Source organism: Passer domesticus, chromosome Z (genome assembly GCF_036417665.1).
Source record: "Passer domesticus isolate bPasDom1 chromosome Z, bPasDom1.hap1, whole genome shotgun sequence".
NCBI classification, from domain to species: Eukaryota; Metazoa; Chordata; class Aves; order Passeriformes; family Passeridae; genus Passer; species Passer domesticus.
In genome coordinates, this window is record NC_087512.1 from 25,411,975 (window position 1) to 25,439,827 (window position 27,853).

General features: G+C 35.8%; 1 protein-coding gene and 1 long non-coding RNA gene across 5 annotated transcripts in view; one reads left to right on the forward strand and one right to left on the reverse strand.

Annotated features, from left to right (window-relative positions):
- The window catches only part of SV2C (synaptic vesicle glycoprotein 2C), a 113,576-nt gene that overhangs the window by 22,748 nt on the left and 62,975 nt on the right, over nucleotides 1–27,853 (reverse strand). For all 4 annotated transcript variants that reach the window (XM_064402719.1, XM_064402720.1, XM_064402722.1 and 1 more), the window contains 5 exons: nucleotides 9,063–9,196; nucleotides 8,818–8,907; nucleotides 4,010–4,120; nucleotides 2,330–2,418; nucleotides 1,803–1,967 (listed from right to left, as the gene is read on the reverse strand). In XM_064402719.1, coding sequence (XP_064258789.1) covers nucleotides 1,803–1,967; nucleotides 2,330–2,418; nucleotides 4,010–4,120; nucleotides 8,818–8,907; nucleotides 9,063–9,196 — 589 coding nt within the window. The remainder of the gene's footprint in view (nucleotides 1–1,802; nucleotides 1,968–2,329; nucleotides 2,419–4,009; nucleotides 4,121–8,817; nucleotides 8,908–9,062; nucleotides 9,197–27,853) is intronic.
- On the forward strand, nucleotides 19,872–27,835 carry LOC135289264 (uncharacterized). The gene is made up of 3 exons (XR_010352048.1): nucleotides 19,872–19,914; nucleotides 21,867–21,928; nucleotides 27,704–27,835. It is a non-coding gene; the product is annotated as an uncharacterized LOC135289264 (long non-coding RNA).

The following is a 27,853-nucleotide window of genomic DNA, read 5'->3' on the forward strand; positions in this document are numbered from 1 at the left end:
TTTTATTTTACACGAAGGTATGGAAAAAAAGGACAGTTTTTTCTTCCAAACACAGACCCAACCTTATTCTAATCAAACCTAGTGTCACCAGTTAAGTGTTATTATAAGAAGAGTAATAGTAGGAACAGGAACACACACAAAAAAAATGCTATCTACAAAGGAGCAGGAATTAAATTCTTTCACAAATAAATTTGTTGGAAACACATCTTTATGAGAAAGGAGAGAGGAAGCTAGTAGCATTTATCACAGTAAGTGACTTACTAACTAATGAATTCTCTTTTTGTATTGGTCAGAAGAATAATGTTTTCAGCCCATTAGTTTTAGTTGCTATATCATTTCTCATTTGTGACAGACTGATTAAAATCAGGCTGGAGTTCTCATTATCATTTTTCATACAGCACTTTCCATTCTAAAATGTAGACTAGTTCCAGAGAAGAACAAAGAAAATATAGTGACTAGATTAGTCAGTTAAAACAAAAATGACAGACTACATGTTCTACATTCTTCTGATGCACTTTTTTTTTTTTTACCTTTGTACAGGAAGTATGTGACTACATTAAAATTGGTGTCCCAATGATTTGAATTAAAACCCAACAGGAAAGCAATGTATTAAAAAGTCAAGTATTGATGGATCTTCTCATTAAGAAAGAACAAGAAGGAACAGTGAAATTGAGAGTGAGTAGGGTATTGAAACATTTATGAAGCAAGGATATCGAATGGGTTCACACCTCCTGGAAAATGTTTTGTGAATCCCAAATAACTCTCAGAGGCATATTAAATTTGCACATTTGAAAGAGTAAATTACTGATTTAGCATAAATTAATGCTAGATTTAGTGTTTTACAAGAATATTCTGTTTCAATTGATGCAACCTCAATTGATGCAGTTACAGACAGTTCTTTGATTTTGGGACAACATCTACATTCTGGAAAGCAATGGGACTTGGAAGCTATGGCTAGGTTGAAAATTAAATAACAACTATTTTTTTTTCAGTTCGTAAATCTTTAACTATATCAAAACTCAAGCACTACTACTACTACTACTACTACTACTACTACTACTACTACTAAATAATCACAAAATAATCAATTTTATTCACTTACATATAGATTTTTGTATGGAAATAATAATTACTTATTATCATGACTTCCAGCACACCATTCACATGGTTGGTGTGTACATTTCTTAATAGAAACCAGATACCTAAAACAGCTGTGTTTAATTTTCCCCTAAGTTATCTAGTTATTTGTGAAGTCCAGATATAGCCTTAATATATTTGCCTTTGGCTAAAAAAATCACAAAAGGCATTGCCAGAGTGGTGTTTCCCATTTCAGAGCTGTTCATGCTTTTCATTGGTCTATGGTAATGTTTAGCTTTAATTTTTCTGTGATAAGATCCTTACCTCCCAATGTTCAGCCTGTTCACAGAAGTGTCTATCATCAATAAAAAAAGCAGCAGCAACAGAGATGAAAGTACATCTTTGCCCAGCCCCCTACAATATACTGCATATGTTGGATCTGAAAACCTTTGAATCCCACTGTGAAAGGAAGTAAAATGGTCTGTTTTGCAGGAAGACAAGGAAGCTGGGTTTGCATGGTGGATCCTCACACAGGAACCATAAGGGCATGTACATTTCTTCCCATGCTCATGAGTCATAAGAAATTAAAAAAAGAAAAAATATTTACTAAAAAGTAACAAAACCATCTATCATTACCTCATGGAAGAAACTGGGTTATTAGGATGAGCTTTAAAACATGCATCGGTTTATTCCAACTAAGCCAAGATAATAGGAAACCTCTAGACCTGTCATTGATGTATTCTCCGTTGCTGTGAATCTGATTTTCCAGAGTGAAGTTGAAGACGAAATGTGAGACCTCCTCATTGCGGAAATGTTTCACTCGGGATGCATACTCGTCTGACTGCAGATGTTTAATGACATCAGGAAACCAGACAGATAAGCCATAGTAGCTGGGGAAAAACAGAAAAACTTCAGGCACCAATTTCACTCATTCAGAAATCTGTGCGAGGTGTGAATGAGCAGCTGTCCAATTGTTTTGGACAATTATGTGATTGAGCTGTTGCTCCATCACAATAAAATCCTCCATAATATAGAATTATTGAAAGATGTTGACACCAGAATAGGTCAGTTTTTCAAAGAAGGTATTCCTGATGAGTCAGGTTTGCAACCAAGAACAGACTAACTGACAAACATAGCATTTTGTGCAAAGATCCTGAATGAAACAGATGATCACAGCATCAGAAATTTACATGCAGATAATTTTTCTGTCTGTCAAGACTATAAAAAATGGTTTGATCTCAACCACTCTTACCCAAAAGACAGGGTGAACCACACAGCTGTAAGTTTGATCGTATTATCCTTCACTGGGTAGTTGAAGCATCTCATAAATGTCAACCAAATCTGTAAATCATTATGAAACACATTTATTTACATATCTTGACTTATTTTGAACAGTTTTCTTAAAGGCTAGAAGATATTTATTCTTATTTGCTTGCTTCTTCAGGGCATGAGAGAGAACAAATCATCTTCTGGCTACACTTCTTTTGATGCAGCCCAGGATGTGATTTGCTTTCTCAGCTGCAAGAACATATTGTAGTCTCATATCAATATTTTTGTAACCACTGTGGACTATGTACAAAAATTCAGCCTTATCTTGATCACCTCAACTTTCTTAATCTCTAGACAGCTTCATTTTACTTTCTCAAATAAGCCAGGGGTTTTCTCAGAAATGTTTTCTTCTCACTTCCCAGTATTAGACAAACTATATTCCATAATTAGACAGAGCTACAATCACAGTTTGATATATTGTAACCTACTATGGCTAGAAATTCATGTCTGCACTATATGAGGAAAATGTGGGGCTATGACAGGGGCAGAGACAGTATAGCTGAACTGACTGAGAGTGGTGTTCTCATCTCTCCATGAAGAGAGGAGAGGAGAGGAGAGGAGAGGAGAGGAGAGGAGAGGAGAGGAGAGGAGAGGAGAGGAGAGGAGAGGAGAGGAGAGGAGAGGAGAGGAGAGGAGAGGAGAGGAGAGGAGAGGAGAGGAGAGGAGAGGAGAGGAGAGGAGAGGAGAGGAGAGGAGAGGAGAGGATGTGAGCCAACCAAGCTGCAGCTCCTTAAAAGCTGGTTTAATATGATGCCAAATCATAATATTTTAGTCTTCAAGTGCTCCATTTTTGGTCACTAATTCTAAAAGTAGGCAGTTTCTGGATTTTTTTTTCTCTGGAGAAAATTTGACTTTTCCTAACAAAGTAACTTTGTGACAAATCTTGGTTTATAGCACTTCATCATAGTTCTAGAGAGCTTGAAATGACAGATTTTTAATAGCTGTGAAAAGACAGTTTTGAACTTTTAAAAGATTAATTAATGAGGACTGTTTCAATTTCTGTTGCAAGGCTCAAAGATATACTATGAAATTTTGGTTTTACAGAAAAATTAACAAAAGGATAAGAAGCACAGTCCCAGCAAGCTTGTATTAAAATCTGAAATAGTTCTAAAATACTTTTCTGGTAAAACATTTGACATACCTAAAAATATATGCAGATAAAATGCCTTATAAAGGCCTTAATGTACATAATTTATTAATGAATTTATAATTTTCAACTAATGTGGCTGCCTCGTGTTCCTCCTGATAATTTTTCATCTCCTCCTATGTCACCTCTTTCCATACATATATTTTGATCCACATTCTCAATACATAGTTATTTTGTGCTGTTTATGAATATCACCATGTAATTATTAGCCATCACTTTTGTGAGGATGAATGCAGCATTTTCCTCTTCTGAAGCTGGAATAAGCTCCATGATTCACCTGCATTGTTATGGGTCAAGAAACCAAAACCTTACACTCGTTCCTGATTCTCTCAGTTGCATGGAAAATGTAGCATTGCAGCTATCAACAGCAGGAGCTCAGCAAATCTGCCTGATTTATGAAAGTTAATTTAAAAGGAAGAAGGTGATTACAGAATGAACAGAGGCGTTGTTACTTACACCATACAGCTCTGTGCGGATCCTTACAAAACACCTTCTGTACCAAGTTCCAGTATCACTCTCAATTTCTATGAGCTCATCTATCTGTTTAGGTGTTTTGATTCTGGTAACCTAGAAATGAAAACAGAACAAAAATGTTTGTAGTTCCTGGAATCATGAACTGCCTATGGAGGAGTATTGGTGGGGTTTATTACACCCCATCTGCTAAAAATGAGCAGATACTCAACCTGTGTCTACACTAGACATGTTTTAGATTTATAAAGTAATATTAACATATTGTAATGCCAAAGTCTTTAAAAATGCAACAGTTTCAGAAAACTCTATTTTCAAGGCATATAGAAAATACATTTCCTCTGGCTATAATAAGCTGTTGCTGTCATATTCTTCTAGAGAGTTGTTTTATATACCTGATGCCACAAAGGATAAAACATTAATTTCATCCACCAGTTAACCGTGCCCAGAATTTGCCTTCAAATTGTTTCTGACTTGCTATCAAAACATTATTGGAAGTCATTTGATTAAAGACACAGCAATGAAAACAGAAGTATTCAAAATGTCATGCATTAGTAGTTGGACAAGCTTTTTATTATTTTGTTATTTTTTCTAGTGTTATACATGGAGCTTAATGAAGAGAGAAGAAGTTAGGTAAAATTATCTGGAACCATGCATATTATTGCTGTTATGAACAATCATCTACTTATCTAAAGTGAAATGAGATAAACAGACATCAGGGAAAAATACTGAATATTGAAAAATACTGATGGAGAATATAATGCATCCTGCAATGCTAGTTTTTACTTTCACTCTTGTGTAGCAGAACCAGGATGTGGTTCTGTTACAGAAGAGAGTAAAACAAAAATTAAAGGAAAAAAAAAAAAACAAACTAAAGAAAAAAGAAAAATTAAATGGTAGAACCATGTCTTTCCAGATACAGGACTTGACAAGCATATACTACTGTATGGTTTTTGTTTTCATTTCTCCTCTGGTCCCAGCTTCATAATGATATCACAAAAGGTAGTGTATTCATCCACAATTTATTTTAACAGAAGATGAGTAGAGAACAGAAAGAAAATTAATAAAATAGGGAAAGGGACTGACACAGAAGGAAGGAGAAAGCAAAAGACTGCATGTTTGGTGTTTGGCTGCAGTTTCTGAAGTTAAACATAGCTTCTGTTTCTCCTTAACAGAATGAGGACAACCCCTGCCCCCATCTCCAATGATCACAGTGGATTACAAGACTTCAGTATATAGCAATATTGATGATAAAGGTCAAGGTTTGAGCCCACTGCTTTTACAGATGTATACTGTTTGCGATGCAACAGCAGCCTCATGCCATGAACAAGAACACAGAAAAGCCCATTTAGCAGTTTGAGGTATAACTGCCCTCATTTCTGAAGTACTACAGCTCTCTGTTTTGCCAGATGATGACGTTATCAAAAGCCTATAAACTTCTTGTTTATAATCTCTTCCAATAATCGAGTCCGCATCATTGCATTGCTCAAGCAATACAAGCTTTACAAGCAATACTCAAGCTTTTCTTAAAAAGACTGGGTCAAGTCCTCAAAAAGTATCTGGTATCTCCTATGTACAGAAATCCTTACATACTACTCCACTGGGCAGAAAAGGAATGCCTTTGGAGTCTCACTCTTGTGGGCTAAGGCACAGCATTTTCATTGTACTGGGCACCTGACTCAGTTGGAGCTGTGGAGATTGAGGGAAACATATGTATCCTGGGACCACTGTATGTGACTGGGGACAGAAGTTCCTTGGCCTTGGTGATTCTTTAACATACATATAAAAAGTCCTATTGAGTCAGGATAATAGTCCATCTGGAACATGCAAATTCAGCATGTCAGTGTATGAAGAATGAAAAAACACCCAAACCCAGAAAAGGAAACGTATTTTAATGAAAATGATGCTTCTGTTTAAAAGCAATGGTTAGAAACATGTAATGTTTTAGATTTTAAAAAATCAAGACTTGCTGCAAAGAGAAGTATTTAGAGGAAAAAGAATTAATAAATGGTAATTGAGGAGTAGAAAAAGTTTTGATTTTAAGGATGCAAAGCTTTTTTTTTTGCTTAAATGTTTAAACAAAGAGATCTAATAAATAGGTATTTTAAAAACCCAAGAAGATAATAAAGCATGTACATAAATGTCTAACTTTGGTAGTTCCATGATTGAAGATACTATCAATTTATTGGTGTTAGTGTCACTGCTTTCAGGACAAATTCTTCAAAGTATGAAGAGCCACCCTCTGAATTAATTCAAGAACCAGAATATTCCATTTTGGTTTAACTCTAAATCCAACTACTTGTCCGTTGATGCCGTCTCTTTCTAAAGGCTTGAAAATAATCACCTCAATAATATAAGTAACAAGAATAAACATAACTTGTGAAAAAGAAAGCTTCTAGAAAAAGATAAAATCAATACAATAGAGAAAAATACATAAAAGAAAATTACTCTAAAAGTATAGGTGTAATAGAGAAAAAGTTAAATCATCTGTAGAGTCAGAAAACATACTATCAAAGGGTGTCTGATGTAACTAACAGCATTGAGGAAAATAGTAAAGCACAAGTCATAGAATGGCATTGGGCAAGAAAATGAGGAGTATAGAAAGTTTAGGAGAAGTATGTGAATAAATTACTGGGAGAAAATGTCACAATATTGAGGACTAACAGAAAAAAAACAGAAACTAAAAGGGTGTTAAACAAATTATTCATAAGTTCTTTGCTTTCTGAGTTTTATGAGATGAAGTGCTGATGTTATACAAAAAGAAGAGGATGATGCATTTTTCTAATCATTTTAATGCAAGCTAAAAATAGGGACTTCTATATATGTCTAACCTTGACAGAGAGTGCAGTATTTCTACTCTCAACTTGATATGTGCAATAGAGTTTTCCTAATGCTTAGGGCAGAAACGGGCAAAATTAATGGCTGACCAATTAGCAAAAGTGACTGTAGATAAAGTGTCAGAGTGTCACATTTTAACAACCATGGAGGCAAAGGCTTGTCAGATCACAAGAGCTGGAAACAAGCAGCATGTGCTTTGTTTTGTTCTCGACAGCTGCTTTAGGACCTGATTATGATTACGTCAAAGTGACTTTCCCAGGAAAACCCATAAAATTATGAGCTAACAAGTGACCTAAGTGACGTCTACGGATGGGAGTGTAGTCCAGTACCTGCTTGGATCCTTTTTGCTTCTCACCCTAACATGAAAAGATGTTGATTAAAAAGATGACCCGGGGTGTTAGACCAAAAAGCCGGAATCTGCTACTCTCCCGTGAGGACGGAATCCCCAGCTCTGACTGCAGACCAGCGGACAAAGCTGCATCACCCTCCTCCTCCGTGCCACGCCTGGGAGCAGCGGCAGCGTGGGCGCGACCCGTCGATTTCTCCCCACCTGAGCTGATTCTTCTTAATAAAGGCATTAAAAAGGAGAAAGATCTCCTGCCCATTTATTTCAGCTTGGGGGTTCGTCCGTGAGAGGTTTATCCTTCCGCCCACATTTTCTCCAGCACATTTCTCTCTTCTTCCTTGGTATTTAAACCAATACTAAAAGGGGACAGGGTCAGCGCTATGGCTGACTGTGAAATCAGTCAGTGAATATCAATAGTAGCAGAAAAAAAAAACCTGGAGTCACCAGGAGCAGTCATATTCTGTCTGAGAGCTGCTCAGATCAGCAAGAGCCAATTGTGAAATTACACCATAGCTGTATGGTGTTAGGCAAATCCCTTTACTCGTAAATTAAATCAGAAAATAAAATATTAGATTAGGTGGGATTAGGAGTACGTCACCAGAGTACCAATAAATGTGGATTTAACATGGTAAATATGCTAACCATCTTTCTTTCAAGTTAAATATAGGAATTCTTGAGCTTCTTTGTGGAAAGGTTTAAATGGAAGCAATGGAAACTACATTCAATGCAGCAAACTGCAAATCTCAGTGGAATATAAATTATGTGGTCAGATGGGCATTCCTCAAGACTGCCTGCAAATGCAGAATCTTTAAGAGGATTTCTTAATTGAGTTACATGTGTGTTAAAATAAGAAGAAAGCTTCTGGAAGAGGAAAAACATCCCACATATGGCTCTCAGGGAGCAGAGTGTACATACTCCCACAGCACTGCACAAGCTGGAGAGGCCAACTGGATTTCAAAGCAAGAAAGTGCTGTGTGATCCTACTGTATCCAGAAAGACAATATTGTTTTATATAGTCTTCATAAATAACAAAGATGCCATAAAAAATTCCATTTTTGAATTGGACATTTCTCCTCTAGTAGAAACAACCCATCAATACTTTAATTAGGGTTTTATAATTAAACCTCAACAAAATGAGTTTGAGCCTCCCAGACATTTTGAGAATATTAAATGTTTGAAATTACTATTTAATAGAAATGAAGATGTAGTTTTTAAAAACATTGTTTTACCTGATAAGAATGGGAAAAAATTAAAAATCCTAAAGACAAAACAGCTAACTAATTTGGACTATGTGCCCACTCTTATTACTCAGGGTCAAAACTTAATAAATAAAACACCGGTAGAATCTATTAGCTATCTTGGTTCACCAGATAAAATTATCATGCTGTGGCTTCATATGCCCATGAATATCCTGGCAAAAGGCTGATTTCTTAGCAGACGTTGTATATACAACAATTTCAGAAGGAATTCACAATACTTTTTATTTAGTCATTTAGAGTGAAAAAAAATTTGCTTAGCCATTTAGAGAATTAATATTGATTGCTTAAGCTGACCTCACCAGTCAGGAGGCTTGCTGATGTGATAGGCGATTAGCTTTAAAAGCAATACTCACAGTGAAGACTTTCTCGGGCTGACCACGAGCACGCATGTTTGTGTCATGAATTTGCTTGAGTATCATCCAAGCTTCATCATGTTTTCCAACCTAAATGTTAGAACAAAACATTAACGTGCAACACATTTACAAGTTGAGTTACTACCTACAGTCCCTGAATTTTCTAAATGCCTGCTTGGTAGAAGTCATGATATAAAGCAGAAATAATTTTCACTGGAATCTAGAAACCGTTTGGGAAGTTATACCTCCAGCAGGAACCGTGGGCTTTCCGGCATAAAGGTGAGGGCAACCACAGAAGATACACAAGGCAGTGCACAGACAATCACAAATACTCGCCAGCTGTGGAACTGGTAGGCAGAACCCATGCTGAAACTCCATCCTGTGGAAGCAGAAATTCACACAATGTAGACAAATAAGGAGTATTATATGTGTTATCCTATATATGTTGCTTCTTGGACATGCAAAATGATACCTATATTTGAAAAAACCTGACCGATATATTTCCACAAATATTGGGCATCTAAAAAGTAGTTTTACACTATGACTTTTAGCCTTTTGCATGTTACTAGTCATACTGGAAAGTGGTTGTATTATGGATGAAAGACTTTCTTGTCTTTCAGAGAGGAAGAAGCTTCTTTCAATTCTCTTAGCAAAATCTTCATTAAGGTATTTATGTGAGCCAAACAGGAACATTATCACCATGCATAAGAATATATATACAAATATATATTAAAAATGTAAATGTAAATATAAATATAAACATAAATATATAAATAAATTATATATATATATATATGTATATATATATATATAAACCCCCAAATTTCTATGAACAATGGAAGTAGAGAGACTTAAAAATCTATACACAAATTATATATTTTATGGAATTGCTTTCCTTAACATTAACTTTTTCTACAAAGTTGATTTCAATAGTCTTAGTAAGAATCACCCAGGTGAAACTGGAGGACTAGTAGTTCAACTTTTTAATAAAATATCTGGCTAATTGGTATATTATGACTGGACTATTGAAATGTTATAATTATAAGAAAACTAAGAATTTATCTTAAGAAAAAGTACTATTTGCATAGCTACCTTGCCTTTTATTCATGAGCACAGCAGAATTTTTCAAGTAATATTTTCAAGAATACCTTATTAAAGGGTGAGTGGAAGATAAGAATAATGGTAAAGGACAGAAGAAGTCACTGGAAGAAAATGAAATCTTGGGTAATGAAAGAACTGATACACTGGATTAATCTAGTATTTGCTACCTGTTTTTTCTAGGCAAAGATATAGTTAAATCCATCTGGATGCCAGGAAACAACTGGTAGGACATAGTACCAAATGGCCTATTAAACAGTTCTCCAAATGAGGTATTTGTGTAAGAAATGTAAAGTGTGTTTTGGAATATAAAGATTCTATGCTGTGGTTCATAAACACATTGAGAAAAAATGTCTTTCTCATATTAATGTACTTATATACTACCACATGAAAAGTACTGTCAACCCATGACTTATTTTTATTCTTTATCAATGGTTTGGTGAAACATCTTGATGAGCAGATGTGGGAATGGGTGTATTTCTGGTCTCCTACAAACATCTTATATTTCTGAAATTACATCAGTTTACTCTGCAGCCATTTAGACCTGCCACCTTTACCTCAGGGAGAAAAGGATAAAATCTGTAAGAGTGTTGGCAATGATCTTGGAATCCCATGTAATTTTTTTCAAGTAAGGCTCCATATGAACATTACTGCTCAAAATATCCTTCCAACTAAACAAGGATGTCTAAAAATTAACATTAGATTTTATTCCAAAATAAACCTGGTATTAAAACTTACAAATAAAATTGTAAATAAAACAAAAGCAAAGACATAAAAGTGTATTAGAATTCACATTTTATTGATTTTTGAAAATGTTAACATTTGATCTTATGGAATTTCAAGACTTAAATAATGTGGCTTTATTTTACATCTAAATTTTGAAGGGAAGAGGTAAGACAGTAAAGAAAGGTTTACAGTGTGTTAATGAAGTAATTAGAGACCACACCTGTGTTTTGGATATTGTGTACACATTCTGAAAATAGAATCACATTCTTCATTATGCAATTTAAAGTATAAAACAAAATCACCTGATGCAGAATTTACAAAATAATTTTTTGGTGAAATTAATTTTTGGTCTGATCAGTGAGTTGATCTGAATCTTTGGGCAGCTGTGCAATTGCTAATGCTGCAGGGAAGGCAGCACAGGAGGGGAGTTTTTATCTTTCAGGACATTCAGTATCAGCCAAGGTACTGGCTTTTGTTGTTACTAGAAACAGTTCCAGAAATACACAAAACCACTGTTATAGTTAGGCAATCTGCCTTTCACAGCTCCAGCTTATGTTTTATAAGATTGAGCTGTATAAAGGGCAGTTCTGCAGTAAATGAAATCAACCTTACTTTATACCTGTTATAAAGCAACAGCAGCACCTTGTGCTCTGTAGCTAGTCCTGGAAAATGCTCTCAATAATTTATCTTTAGCAGTCATTTATTAATATAAGTGAACCATACTACATTTAATTAAAAACAATAAATGCGCTGTTCATTCTGCTGTCATTGTGACAACCTACAAAACATCTTCTTTACTCCTCAAAATACCCGAGGGACATGCCAAGTGAAATGTTCATTATAGTTTTTATTGCTTTTGTTCCATCTTTTTCACTATGTACTGTATTAGCTGCTGCAATTTATCTTGTGATTTAATGTATCTACTGAATTAATAAAAGAGAAATATCATTATTATAAAAAGCAATTCACAGAAAAAAAAGCAGGAGCTGCACAGAGCTTTCTGAAGGTTTTTTCTCCCATCTATTCCAGCACTAGCACTAGATCAGCAAAACAAACATGTATTTCAAATGCACAGCAAGTTTTGATTTATTTTTATATTTAACACATCCTTTCTCCCCAGGTCATGAACTAATCTGGATAATGGAGCTATTAGAGCAGCTCTGAATTTAGCTCACAAAGTGGCTTTCATTCCCTTTGTACGCAAGTCTTGGAAGTAAATGAAATTGTGTTCTTGGCTGTAAGTCAATCTCCTTCTCCCCTGATTCACAGCAAAATAGCAAAGGCGCAGCAGCACTACATGGCTGCATTCAGTGCCCTTCTCAAAATGGATCCACCCTTGCACCCTGGCTATGGTGTACTCAAGAGTCATTAGTCATTAGCCATTAGTCTCATTAATCTCAAGAGTCATTAAGTCACAACGTTGCATGAATTGCAAAACATTTGTCCCAAATGCATCTTGGCAGTAAGGTACTACAGAGCAGCCCAAAACCTGTGATGGCTGAATCTGAAGCTGCTGCAGGAACGTTTGTGCTAAATCTCACCCTCCTGCTTTCCTGGCTGCTGGAAAAAGCCAAGTGAAAAACAGACATGGCAATTACTGATTACAGAAACACAGGAGCACAGTGGAGCAAAATCAAAATGCACAAGATGTTAATTTGTATCCAATCACCAATTTATGAGTTGAGCACAATGTCAACAAAATCTTGTCTCACAGAACAGTATACTATCAGCCTGATAATATTAATATATCAAAAAGATATAAAATTCTTGCTCCAAAAGAGAGAAAAGATGGAACTTTCTGAATATATACAGAGGGAAACCTGTGCACATTAAGATGAATTTTATGAATATATAACATTTGATAAACAGCAAGTGCATTTGATCACAAGGATCCTCTCCTACAGTTTGTGGGGATTATTTGCTTAACTGTCCACAGTAAGGGTTGCAAGGAACATCATAGATCTCTACAAACTCATACATGTTGCACTAAATTGAAAGTGGGCAATGAAAAACATGGGTGCCCACAGGCTCTGCATAAATACTGGCTAGCAAGGAGACAGTTGATATATACCAAAGGAATAAAGTTGTGAACACCTTTCTAAGACACTAAAGTTGGCAAATAAAATCCAATCAAATATTGTGATTTTATGGCATGGTTAGCTAAAGGCTGAGCATTTTGACAATTTTTGTTCAGTATGAATAAGAGAAACTAGATTCGTGGCAGTGTCATAAATTGCCAAAACCTGATTTTTCATAGATTTCTGTTTTTTAGTAGATCAAAGGAGAGAGTAGATGCAGAAACATACTTAAAAATTACAGACTGGGGAAAAAGAGAAACAATGAACTTACATTAATTCATAGACTTCATAGATTCTTCCAAAGAATAATTTACATAATTTTTCGCTTTTCTCATTTCTGTTTTGCCATACAGCCTTTGGTCAGAAGTCAGCTTTTTAGCTCTCATTCACAATGTGTTTGTTTGAAATATTTATGGTAACCAAGAAGCATGATTGCTCAAAATTGTCACTTGGTGGCACTGTTACCGTACTCAATACAAATAAAGCTAAAAACTATTGCAGAAGGCTTTCACTATCAAATGCTGCTGTTTTGTTGAGTATTTCCCAATCTAAGGCGAAAGCAAAATTATGAGGACTGGAAATACTTTGAAGCTTGCATCATTTAAGTACCTTATTATTGCACTTATATTTTTGATTCCCTGGCATTACCAAGTTTAACTGTCAGTGTCATCTAGGATTTGAGACCATATATTGTAGTGCTATTTATTAGAATAAAGGTGAAACATCACTGAAACTGAAAAAAATAAAAGTTCAGGCAATTTTTGTAGCTGAGGAAAATCCGATACACATTTTTACAAAGCTGGATGGAAAACATGATTTTATACAATCGTAGAAATGATGTTTTCAGAATTCTTCAGTGTTGTATTACTGTAAAATTCCAGTAGCAAAAAGTAGAACACTTGTCTTTTCTGTGATTAAATTATTAATATTACATGGGAAAAGCAGTGTTATTTTTAGCCTGTGTAGAGAGTTAGGTACTCTACAAACCTAGTCTCAGCAGATCAGCTGCCAGTAATTTCTGAAGAAGGAATTTGGAAATGAAATAGCTGAAGTGTGGTGGGCCATGATGGAGTGAACTTAACAAAGGTGCATGGTTCTCTAGCTAAATGTAACTACCCTTTGAGGCTCACCAGTTCAATAGAAGGAGAATATAGAAGAGTTCAACAGATGTATTTTTCAAACACATTAGACTCAGACTTGTCTGCTGACACTTAAAACGTGATGAGAAGGAACAAAGCATTTTCTAAAGACATATTTCCTCTGTCACAGAGGAAGGTTTGTCAGCACAGACCCAAATCACTCCTCTGTGCTAGCATTGACATGTGTATCTGAAGACCTACGAAAACCAGGTCTTCAGCCACTCCAGTGGCAGTATTTGTATTCCAGCAAACCCCAGGACAGCTGCAAGAAGAACTGATCTTGCGGAGAAAATAATTTTCTCTCAAATACTATCACACCTATTCCTGCATAGCACTGTAATCCAGGTGTAGTACCCCTGATCAGTGCCATCAACAGTCCACTTTTTAAATTTCTCTAATGCTGGCTGTAGAACGGCCCTGAAAATTTTATCTTTCATTAAGGAGGGTGTTTGTGCATCCTCATACCTCAGACAATGACGTGGTATGATATGTGCCCAAAATCTGAGGTTTAGTAATGACAAGTAAGGCTTTCACTTACACAGAAATGTAATAATAAATGTAATAATGTATGAGGCCTGATAGGAAAAAAAGGACCCACAAAAATTAGTTTATAATCAGAATATTTATAAATGCTGGGGTGAAGGTAGATGTGTAAGGAAGGTAAGGGAAATTTGTAAGTTTGTGCATGGTTTGAAATGCTCTGTCTGAAATCTGACTTTCATTTGGCCCTGAGGTATGGCTGTATTAAGATGCTGTAACTCACAGTAGTCAGTGCAGTCAAGAAGATAATATTTAAAATGAAGAAGAAATTAACATAATCATATAAGAGAATTAAAGCAGTATCCCTAATAAGAGAACTGCAGGTACCCAACTGCCTGGTCATGTTATCTGTCTAATCTTGTCAGAAGTGGCAAGGGGTGTCTAATAACTGGTCTATCTATGGTTATGAAATCAGAATCTCTCTTGCCTCCCTAGTAGATAAATATTAAAACCTGTAGGGTCTTGAAGCAGGCTGTTGCCAGTACTGGGCCTGATGTACTGGAATGGCATGCCTGTGTCTTGAGTTGAACAAAGGAAGCTATTCTTGCACTTCAATTTTCTTTACTGGGAAGGATACTGGGCCAACCAAATAAAATAGAGACATGAATATGACAAAATCACTCATTATCCATTCATGTTATGAAGTCTAACAGAGCAGAAGAGAAGTTATACAGAACCAGAGAGCAAGGACTCACAAACTGAATTGACCATTATAAATTTTCTACATATTCACCCTATATAGCCTCCTTCAGGGGTCTATCCCAATTATTCAGAAGGTATAGCTGTTCCAATAGCTATAGCAAACAATGGCAAAAAAGTAAAGAGTATTCACAAGAAGCAGCTTATGGTATTTTCAGAATTGTTTTTGCCTCTTCAGCCCTTTCTATATGACTGAGAAAGTATGATAGCAAATGCATTCACTTACAGTTCAGAGAGCTGGACAAATTACATTTCAACTAATGTAAAGCAGCAGTAAAATAAATTATCACCTTTACAGATAAACAGCAGGTTAAAAACAAAAAGCCCTTGACTTAGTACCATTTGCAGGAATAATTCTGTATTGAATGGTAGCTGTAGGAATTAACTGACATCAAAACAATTGACAGAAGAGGAAGATTTCTCTGCCTTTTAAGTTATCTTGTACAGAGGCATACACACTTATGCCATTCAGTTTGTCTCCAAGCCATCACCCTGCATAACATCACCCCACTTGTATGGCAAGTTTTTGGCAATCTGTGGTGTTTTATTGTGGTTTTCTGTATATTTATATGATGCATCCCCATCTATAAAACAGGAATAGTAATGTTTACCCAGGTTAAATCTTAACTCAATGATGTAAGACTTCAGTAACACTGAAGAGGTGTAGAAATAAGATTAATCAGAGTCAAAATACAGATAGTTTTGGAAGAGACTCTACTGTTAAAATCCATAAAGAAAAACATTGACATGAAATGCAAAGACATTATCACATAAGAAAAGCAGGAAAATATAAACGTCATGTCTTGGGGTGGTTTTATGATGACACATTTTCTCCTAATCATCTGCTTTATGCCCAGAAACAGCTGCTGAAGTTTTAAGATGGCCCCAGGGGTGGGACTAGGAGCTTGAGCTCCTGCTGGTTTGGTTCAAATCTTCACTTTTGGTGTGCTGTGGGCAGAATGGACCGGAGTGCTACATTGGTGGTTTTGTTGGATTAGTTTTTTGCTAGCTTGAAGGAAGAAGGTTTGGGATTCCCCCCCCACCCCCGCTTGCCTGGACGCTGTACTAGGAATCCTCTTGGCAGCTTTTTTCGTGGGTTTTTTTGGGTGTTTGTTTTTGTTTTTGTGGGGGTTTTTTGTTGTTTTTTTGGGTTTTTTTTTTTTTTTTTTTTTTTTTGTTTTTTTGGTTTTTTTTTTTGTGTTGTTTTGGGGGTTTTTCTTGTTCTGTTCCTTTAACTGTTTTGGCTTTGGTGGTTTTTTTCTTTTTGGGTGGGTTTTTTTTTTTTTTTCCAGTCCCTTAGAGGAGTCAGTGGGGGCCTGCCCTGAACCCCAGAGAAGCTGAACCAACATGAGGAAGGACACTAAAACCCACCAGTTTCACCTGCTGCAAGGAAGGGACTAATGCCAGAAAGGTTCCCATCTAGTCTGCCCAAGCGGCTGTGCAAACTCCTGTTCTTCCCTTCCCTGACACAAAGAGAGCAGCCACCACCCTTGCCTTCTCACCACATGGTCTGGTCAGGACTGGGGTTAAGGTTTTGAAATTTCAGTGTCTTGCATTTATTCAGTCCTTTTCTGTGCCTTGTGGGCACCCTTTTGGTTTTTTGTTTGTTTGTTTGTTTGCTTGCTTTTTGTCAATAAATATTTTGGGGTTTCTTTCACCCACTGGTATTCATTTCTCATTGGCAAAAGACATTACAAGAGCCCTTCTCTTCAGAGGAAACTCATTTCAGAGTGTTTTCTCCTAAATTTGTCTCAAAACTGAGACACATCAAATTTGTCTCAAAACTGAGACACATCAAATTTGTCCAAAGCTTCTGCATGGTTTCTTGATATACCTGCACCTCATTCCTATGAGATTGGTTGTTATCCAATACCCTTTCGACCCTGGAGATGTGTTTGGCTGATGTGCAATTACCATACAGAAATTTGTGAGCCTTTCTTAGGCTGATCCCACCTGCAATTATTCATTGCACCCAACAACATGATTCTTCATGAAAATATGGGCTAAGAGTAAAGCATTCCACTTAGAGGAAAGGAACAAAGCATGCCACTGATGAGGAGTAGAGACAGGTCTGAAATTCTGTACTTCTGTTTGTTTAACCTTGGCCACTGAGAAGTTTCCATTTGCAAGCAAGAGAGAAATAGTGGAAATGAACTTTGTTAAGATGTCATGCTGGTGTAATGTCTCCAGCACCAGGCAGGTTACAATTTTGCACCTTAGGAATTCCGAACACAATTGCAATGCAACTGTCCTATACGACTGGAAACCTGCCAAAAAAGCACTTCAAGACAACATTGCAACATCTTGACTTTGATCACCATTAAGAGTTTTGCCTCTGTCCCCTCATTTAACCAGACTTCAGACACCCATTACCAGGAACTGAGCCTGAGTAACTTCAGCATGGCTTCATTCTGAATGCAAATACCACTATAGTCCTTGAGGAGTGAGTATATGCTCACATGTTAGAGTTCTTGGTTAATGAGCACAGATTTTGAAAGCTTGCTATGGCAAATCTCTAATTTCCTGCTTAGATGTTAAATCAGTGTTTCTAAAATAATGTATTTTGTGCATTCGCAAAATAATTTTATTCTGCTTTACCTCATAGTTTATAAAATACAAATCAGTGCAAAATCTCTCCTAAAACTTAAGTGGATTTCATACTCCTGAAATTTAAAATGAGAAATTCTATGTAGCTATTTAAATTAAGTAAATATGCACATTATAGGCTAGAAGGTTCTGAACTTCCCTTCTGTGCACTCATAGCCCTGATGGCTAAAGCGGCTGACCTGGAACAGAGGCTCGGCAGAGTTAAAGGAATAAAGTAGGTATTCATTAAAAGTCCTTCAAAGGATACACCTTGGGCAGTACAAGAGCCCAGCTGGGGCTGTGCTCAAGATGGAACCAAGATGGACAACTGGCCACAAGTTTTCACACTTTTAGAAGTTTTGGTCCGTTTACATATTTGGGTTAATTGTTCAATTACAGCTCCAGGCTATGAAGTCCCATTCTTCCAGACTGCTCTCCCCAGATTGCCATTGTTTATACCTTTTTGGGCCTGAAGCTGCAAGGGTGTCTTGGTTCTCAGGCTTGAAAAGGATTGTTTTGTCTAACTGCCCTGTGAAGAGAACTTGCTAACACTTTATATGAAGTCCAAAGTCACACACTAAGGTAGTATAGAATCTGAAAAATATGAAAACTACAACTTAGGGCGCTGTTCAGAGTGAACTGCCCAAGTCTGGTAGAAATGAGTGTAGAAAAACACAGGTCAGCTTTTGTCCAGGGCCCAGATGAAAAGAGCTGTGATATGTAATCAAAAGCTCAAAAGTTTTATTTTACTTTAAATGTCTGCTTATGTCACATTTCTGCGTGTAAATTTGATTTAGAAAATTTTCTCATTTTAATTAAAGTCTTAATATAAAGCTACATTATATGGCACCATTCACCGTCCTATTGAAGAAAATATTGAAGAAAATTTTTCTACTGCTGTGATGCTCTTTTATATAAACATTTTGAATCTTCCTAGTGCCTTTGTAAACCCATTGACTTAAGGGAAAAACAATTAGTACTGGGATGGTTATAGGTCAGTGGTTTGTATCCTTCCTAATGACCACCAGACATTTTTCAAATGGATTTGTAGGATACTATGTAGCTGACTAAGGATAACTATGGAAGAAAGATTTATTTATCTTAATTTTTTGTGTGTCCGTATAGGCTAGAAGCATTTTATAAAAACCCTGCTGTAAAAAAGCAGCAGTAGCTGAACTTTCTTAGCTTCACAACCAGATAAAAGTGACCATAAAAATTGAAATGTATTTTTCCAGTATGAACAAGATCTATTCAATAATTACATTAAGTTTACAATTGAGACTTAAAACTGTAAAGATGATGTTTTAAATACTCAGATATAAATAAATAAATAAATAAGAATAGGCCACCAAGGGTTAATATGTAGCTGAAAATCTCATTACAAGGACTGTGGCACATAATTGATCTGACTGTTTGGCTGACTGAATCAGTGGCCCCAGAGATTTATGTACTCATGCATTTGTACAAAGTCCTGGCTTGGGTCTGGCTCTGTGCAGCTGTTCAATGAAGGCACTTCACAGTCTGCAAAACAAAGTAAAATCTGCCAGCCACAACACTGACAACATCACAACTTAGAGGCTTGTCAGTCTAAGAAAAGGTTATGTCAAGCTTTCCAGAGATGATGGTTGAAAGAGATGCAATTAATGTCAGAAGTGGGGGAGACAGAATGTTAAGAGATATTGCTGTCAGGGTTTCAAAATAACATGGCCAAAGTTGGCACCAAGACTGTGCAACCAAATGTCACTAAAATGTGCTTCAAACATTGTATGAACTTCATTTGTATACAGCTTTACATTTGTAAAGGTTTTTTACCTCCATTCTCCTACATGTGCTTAGTAGTTTTCCACTACTTTATTTAAGAATTGAAAAATGGCTTTGTATTAATTTTGGGGCATCTGTTTGGACAGTGCCGAAGAGTATAAAAAGAGTAAATCATTGAGAGCAGAGAGAACCCACTTCTACAAGAAGACAATATAAAATTGTCAAATACCCTGTGTAGTAGCCATTATGAATGAAGTCTATAAGGAAACGCTTGTCTTCAACAGAATCTCTTCATATTGTTGTCCTACCCATACACAAAATACAGATACAATGGTATCTGTGTATCCTTGTGTGGTGTCCTCCACTGTCTATCCACAGCCATGAGATCACAAATGGTGCTATATTTGATGTAATGAGTTGTTGCAGACACTACTAAAAGCAGCAGTTAGATGTGGAAACTAATTGAAAATGTAAGTGTTCTTGTCCTGCTCCAGGACTCACAGTGATTTATGTGCATCTGGACTAAGGATATTTAAATAATGGGCTCATGGAAAAGAAGGAAAGAGAAGCAATTAATCAAAAAGACAATCAGTAAAAGGCACAATGAAACACTGTAGCTTATGAAAAGAAAATGGGGACTCCTTATCTAGCTTAACTGAAACAAAACATTAATTGAAATGCTGGAACAATATTTGAAGAATACCAAGAGGACATGTCTTTTATCAGTGATACACATTCTACCTTTTGTGTGCTGCTGCAGTGTAACAGCAGAATATCTCTGTAATTCAAGAAACTCTTTCAAAATTTAACTATTGTATTTATTTGTTTGAACAGTGTTGCAAGAAAAATCTTATTTTCAATGAGCATTTCAGTGTTATGATTAAAGTATTATTTCCTTTTTTTGCTATTTCGCTTGCCTCTTGTTTTCTCTTAAAAAAAAGTAAATGAAAAGGAGCAATTGCCTATCCCTGTGAGAGACGCAGATAGACTAAGCAGGTAGTTTATGTGATCAAATTATTAGAGCCAATGTGCATGCTAGGAATGATCTGCTAATGTAACAGCAGTCAATTGAACAAGCCTGGTCACATTTCTGGACTTACTGTACAGACTGTAGGGCCTTTCTGTACATACTGTGAACCATGGGTCAGAAGTCTTGAATTTAAGCCTTGGTCAAACTTCCAACAAAATATTTTTTGCACACTCAAATCAGTACTAATAATTTTCAGTCTATCATAATGGCAGCAGGAGGTGGATTGTGCCTGTGAGCAGTCAGTCACAGTGTTTGAAATGCAATTATAAAGGAAAAAATGAAAACACAATATATTAAGAAAATAGAGAATTATTTTACATTCTTCCTTTTATACAGCTTCATGATTTTCTTGAGAGTCTAGAATCATAAAGGAATCAAATATTTGTATCACACTGAATTAAATAACGTTTCTATGGGAAAAGAAAATGACATAAAAGCCTTACTTTTATCTCTTTATCTGCAATTCCTTACTTTTTTATTGTATGGCAATGCCATTTTCTTGAAACAGCTAAGAGGGGGAACAAAATTTTGAATGCTTAAAATTAAAATGCTCTAATACTAAAAAGAAATCAATGCCAACTCAAACAGCAAGGGAGGAACAGTGAGTAGTAGAAAGCAGCATTTCTTCACCTTGCCCAGCACCAAAGCTGAGGAAATTGGGAATGTAAACCTCAGCCTAGAGCCCTCACGATGAAATCTTAATGCTTATCACTGCTCGTTTTATTTATGTTTTCTGCTAACATCTTTGTATGATGTAAAAACAGAGCTGTCTTGGAAATATGAAGTGCACAAACACTGTAAGGGAGGTAGATCCAGTTTTGCCATATTTTTGAGCAAGATCCTCTCCTACAAGTATGAGCAGAAAGAATATAATCAGATACACTGGTAAGCATGGATATTTGAGTAGACCTCAATGGAATTATTTTCACTAAAGTAAGCATGATTTTCACAAGTAACATAGAATATTTTCCTTTGAGAAAAAGTATGAACAAACTTCCTGAAAAAATCCAATGTCATTTGCAATTGATTTTGTTAATTTTATTTTAATGGCAACTGGACTGCAAGTTGAAAAATTATATACCAATTATATATGCAATCTCTAGAAAGACTATATTATTAAAGTGAAAAGAAACTGTTACTAAAAGGACAATCACCAAGTTCTTCAAAGCTGATAGCTCTACAAGCCACAGAAATAATATGTAAGTATGGTTGACAAATTCATACTGTTCATTGTGTTCCAGAGGAAATGAATGTGTTTTTGTATATGCTTTATCTCATGTTTTTTTCATCTGTTGCGGAACAGTCACAAAATCAAACACAGGTTTTTTGTGATTTAACATTAAAAATATTAACAAATAAATCTTATCTGATTGGCATCTTCATTGTTTCTAGATGTGAAAAGCAAGGTTAATGTCTGACACTGCAGGTACACTTCTGCTGGTCAATCTGAACAGGTTTGTAAGGCAGCTTTATTAACCCGGATGTAATTTTTGTTAAATTATACTAAGGCAAATTTATTGTGGGAAATTGAATTTTCATTAAGAGTGAGGCTGAGAAGTTGACAATTTTATTGTCATAAGAATGATTGACTATTACTACATGTTTTGTGGAAAATTGTGTTTATGGCATTGAACAATGATGTTTGTTGCAACAGTCTGTTCATCTGTCTGTCAGTTCCTCCACCAGCATTCTTTAAAGCCATTAATCTACTTCAATCAAATATCGCAGGAAGTAATAGTCCCAAAGATAGTAGTATTCTCCAAAGCCTTGTGAAATACACTGCCCAGACAGAGAAGAGAGAGTCCAGTGGAAGATGAAGAAAAAGGCAGGAGATATCAGTGGTCCCTCATGGATGCTGGAGCCTACCTGGAGGTGGGGAATGCAGCATAGCCACCCAGTCCATTGCCTTCGGCACTGGGCTGACCCAGGTCAAAATGAGTTGCTTTCTACTTGAGAGTAGCTAGGCCAGGGCTGTATTGCACATGTGAATGGTGAGAGTGTGAATGTCTGAATGTTGCTTATAGCAGAGTTCTGAAGGAAAGAAGGGGGAACTGTAGAGACTATAGCAGAAAAGGATCTAGAAAAAGCAAGGACAAACTAAAGGGACTGCTGCGGTGACTTGTAAGCAACATCAGGTAAGAGAGGGGAGAAGGGAGTTCACCAGGATCAAAAGGTGATTGACAGAAACCCCTAGGAAACTGAGCCTCATATCTTCTTTGCTCACAAAACAGTTTGCTAGATTTTTACTGAACCTCTCCCTAAACAAATTTTCTCTTTCAGCCTCAGCCTGAAGTGCCAAGGAAAAGGTTACATTTGAAGCTCACTCATGAGCATCTTTAGTGCTCATTAAGTAGATGTGCTAAAAGCTACTTAAACTTCTAGGGCTTGCAAATATAAACATTGAAATGACCATATCAAACTCTGCATTAGAGCACAGAAAATTTTAAAAAACCCAACCTGATAAAGTGGTTTTTTTGCTCTCCTAGCTAGATTTGCATAAGTAGCTCTTCTAAACTCTGCTTACTCCATCATTATTGTTGTTCCTAAAGATGAAGATTTTTTTAAAGTACACGTTCAGTGTAATCTAATTTAATAGGATTATTTCAAATAAGAAACAATTCATAAATAGAAGTTGATAACTCAAGTTAACATTGAAATTTCCTTGTACACGCTTTAATTAACTCAGATTTTAAAAAGTATGGATAAAGCTTCATTTGCAGAACACCTGATTAATGTAAGTGCATTAAGTATTCGCAGGGAGGAAGCATAGCACATTGGGGATCAATCACTTTGCCTCTTAGAGGAATGTAAAACAGATTAACAGATATTGCATGACATAGTAGATGCCTTTATGTCTGATCTATTCCATTTATACAGCATGACATAGTCTTATAGCAAATGCAGATTCAACCTTAACAAAGCTTTAACTTCTTTACACCTTAAATGGTATTTTTCATTTGTGAAGGCTGATTCTGAAGACCGAAGATATATCAGAAAGGAAATTGTATAAGGGAAATTTGAAGATTTGTTCTTGGTATTAAAATTTGGTTCATATGTTTCCATCAAGTGTTTAAAAAAGGACAATATATTGATTTCAAATTCTGCATATTTCTTGGTGCATTTGGGGGCTTTTTACAGCTGAGAAAAAACCCCATGCTTCTCTTACCCAGGCCATCTTCTTTGGCATTTCTCTTTGTACTGGACATCTGACAAAATTCAAATTTCTATTTTTCTGCAAAAATAGAAACTACCATGCAGTAGAAAACAGTGCCTTGGGTTCAGCTTCTTCCCAAACAGCTGTTGCTATGGCATAAAGTTCTGAATTACCATGAAAAGGAAGATTTTTAAAGACATGTTTGAGGAAAACAATAGGAAAGAAAAATAATATTAAGGAGTTAGAGTTTTTAAAAATTGAGACTCCAGAATTTAAAAAATTGAATAAGGACCAACTTACAAATTTCTTTTTCTACCAGTGTGGGGTTATTTGGCCAAGAAGTTTTCTGTCTTCCATTTGGAGCTACCAGCCAGAATAATTTGATAGACATGCATTTTCCTATATGTGCTGGGAATATTCAATGGTCCTTCTTTTTCTATTTTTTAAAAAAATCTAATATTTTTTCTTTCTTTGCTGTTTTCTAGTCTACCCCAACAAACAGTGAAGGAACAGTATCTGTTTAATAAAATGGGGGTGAGGGAACTTTGAGTGGCATCTGTTTCATTAAATTGCTTCAAACCAGAATCCACAATGGCCTTTGCAACCTCAGCCTGAGGTTTTACTTCTTTCGTGGCAGTTTCATTCAGATGCTTAACTAACAGATCATTATAAAATCTTTTTCATTATCTGTACTACCATCCCTTGACAGAAATATCAGATCAGTGTCTGTAAATCCACACTTAACAGCTCCCACCACTTAAAAGGATACAGGTCTGCTCACCAGAAGTGCTGAAAGATGGATGTCTCATAAGATCCTTCTACTTTTATTGCTCATCAAGCACTAGCACTTGCTGTGCCCTGAGTCTCTAACCCACAGGTAGTACATAGCATTATTGTGGGAATTTTTAACCCAATACCACTGCTGCTGTGTGACACTAAGAAACTCTTTAGCCCAACAAAAACCCATATAGAATAAGGGAGTTAAAATGTTTTCTTTTTTCATTGCTGCTCCACAATTTTAGTCCATCATGTTCTCAGTTAAATCTGCAGCAGGCTGAGAGGTTAATTCCTCCATTAACACTGCCTGATGCTTTTGCATGCTGTGAGTTGCCCAGTGAGCCAGTATCTATCTCCTCATCTGCATAGCTGCAGCATGCAGCCCTGCTGCCTTGCCTGTTTTACTACAATACCATTCATGGCGCTTTCATGCAGAAGGGGATTTCATTGTTGTTTTAAAGATAGGTCTATCTTTCTTATCTTCAGTTGGATGACATAAAAATGGAGCAAATGTGACATGGAAAGTACAACAAAAAATGTTTTCAAGCCACCATGATAAAGGGTGATAAAAGGATCACTTTCATTGCCAGTAGAGTAAATTTCTTCAGATTAATTTAAATGTTTTACCGCAACACTCTTCTGCTACAAACTGAGAAATATTTTTCAGGCCACTTTGCAAACCAGTTCTTACTCAAAAGAAAAACAGATTGGTCCATTATCCTCACATTTGCACTGAGATAAAAGCCATCATGTATTCCTGGGCCTAAAAAAAGACTTATGTAATTATGGAAAGTAGAATTTAAAACAGTCAATAGGTCTCCATTGGTAGGTCTAGTGAACTTAGCATGGTTCTAAACTATTAAAGACAGTCTGTAGTTTCATGTGCCCTTGAAAACATCCAGTGAATGAAGATTCTGTAAATATATTTGGCAGTTCATATTAGTACTATATAGCAATTGTATTTAAAATTTAACTTTTATCCTATCTAAATTAAGTTCCAGTTTCTGCTCATTAAACTCATTTAGTCACATTGACAGGAGAAAAATAAAAAGCAAAAACATTCAGAGAGAATAGAAGAGAATATATTTTAGGGACGAGGAAATGAATACAAAATTTCCAGTAGGAGACATAATTAATTTTTTTTAATAGAAGTTGTTGTTAATATTTTAGATACAGTGCTTTGCAAGTCAAGAGTGAGTGCATTTTTTGGACACTTCTATGTCTATATTTTTAAGTTCTGTTACTGTAAAGAACTTCCTGTCTGAAAAACACATTCAGAAAAAAATGGCTTTCTCTAATAAAACTCTAATGACTGAAGTAGAAATACTGTTCGTGACAAGTTTATAATTTGTAACTGTGACTTTTAGTCACAAAATAAAATACCAGTTGTTTGCTGATGCAATGGAAAACTGCTGAAATAGAGAACATATTAATACATTCCCATCTACAGTCAGTGAGACACATTACACTTAGGCAAGAAATCTTCACTTCTGGAATGGAATGCTGTTTCCTTAGACTTCTTCCACACTTTTTTGCCCCAAGTTTGTTTCCTGAATGGTGCAAAATACTTCTCTTATGAACACAAGTAAATGGTCCTCAATTTAGTAGGACAAAAGACTCTAGTGATGAAAAAGGAATACTTTTGATGAAGATCTGTCTGGCCAGATTACACTGGTCTGAAAGAATGTTTAAACTTACATCTGATTTGTACTGAATTTTTCCTCTTTCCTTGATTCTGTATTATTAAATTTGAAATTGTTTAGGGAATAATGGAGCCTAATTTAATTGGAATCTTTTGCATATTTATGGAGGTAATGTCTCTTCTCTGTGCAGTGGAGGTTTGTTTACTAATGTCATTTGACATGGCTATCTTGTCTCTTCTTTGGTTAATACCAGAAGTGGGGTGTGAGAGTCTGCAAAAAGCTTCAGGTTCCATGTGCAACTTATGCTGTAACAGCCTGGATACCCGCATCATCTTGTTCTCTGCCTTGCAATCTAATTTCTTTTTGGTCAAGAACTCCTTTTCTTATTCAAGAACAAGATTTAAGAACAAATGAGGTCAATATTTTTAATGTAAAATAGTAAAGTCAATATTTTTTATGTAAAGTAAAATACTCTGGGGAATGTTGTAAATTTCAGATGATTTCCCTATAGTCCATAAAGCCAGAAAAGGCTTGTATGACTCTTGCAGGCAAAACAAAATTAGATAGAATATCAAAATTGACAGACTAAGGACACTGAAATCCTTATATAGCTTCCCTTGATGTTTAGTTTGGAGATATGTTACAATAAAAATTGAGACTGATTTTTACAATCATGGCACAGAAATTTTTTTGGTTTTTAATAACTGATAAAACAAATTTCATAATTCTTTTTAATTCCTATTCTCAGACTAAAAAATAAACTTGGTGTAAACATTTTTTAAAGATATAAGTATCTGGATTTTAAACAAAAATTTCTCTTTCTTGGGATTCTTCATTATTGTAATACATTCATTATTGTAACACACAGTTGAAGTCTTTGACATCTTTGAACTACTCTACCTTGAAACAGGATGCTAAAATTAAAATTGCACTTGCAGAAGTATTTACAGAATGATTGTTATTTCTCCTATCCAGACTGATACAAACACTGTAGAGAGGAATTTCTTTTTAGCAGTCTAACCTGGGACTTTTAACATTAGTTACAATTAGAAGCATTTCTCTGCAGATGTTTCTTCTTCACAGCCTGAGATCCAGTTTAGGAGACCTTGAACAAGTCTACACAAACTTTCAGTTTTTAAACAATGGCCAACATATATACAAGTAAAAAAGCCTTGCTTCAGAGATTCTTGTCTTCCAGATGATATTGGCCTTTCCGTATGTGGTGACTGCAGCACTGCATCACACTTATCCCTCAGTTAGCAACATGCGGATGTCAAAACAACAGTTATCAACACTTTATTTTGTGTTCCAGGGCATTACTCCTGTTTCAGACTCTGCTATGCTGCTTGAACAGCAACAGAGAGAAACTGTTACATAAAGAGAGTAATCTGTGTTTTCTCCCAGAAAGATATAGCTAAATGTTCAACGGACAAACATACATATATAGCTTCACATTCTGTCTTGGACTAGATAATGTGTACTTATGAATCTAGGACTTTTTAAAAGTGGCTTGTATGAGAAGGAGTACAACTGAAAGGAATACATTGGTAAATGAGGGAAGAAAAGAATATTCAGAAGTATTCTACTGTGTTGACCTGATATTAATAGAAGAATAATTCCATTATGCTCAACGACAGTTTATTGCTTTTTTACAGATGGAGCTTCATTCACTGCTATTGAGTAACTTCTGAGTCCAGCTGAGAAAACCAAACATTGTCAGGTCCTCAAGTGAGAAGCAGAGAACACAGAAATACCCATGCACAAATATAAATGAAGTTTTAAAGTGGGTGGGTAGTTTATAATTA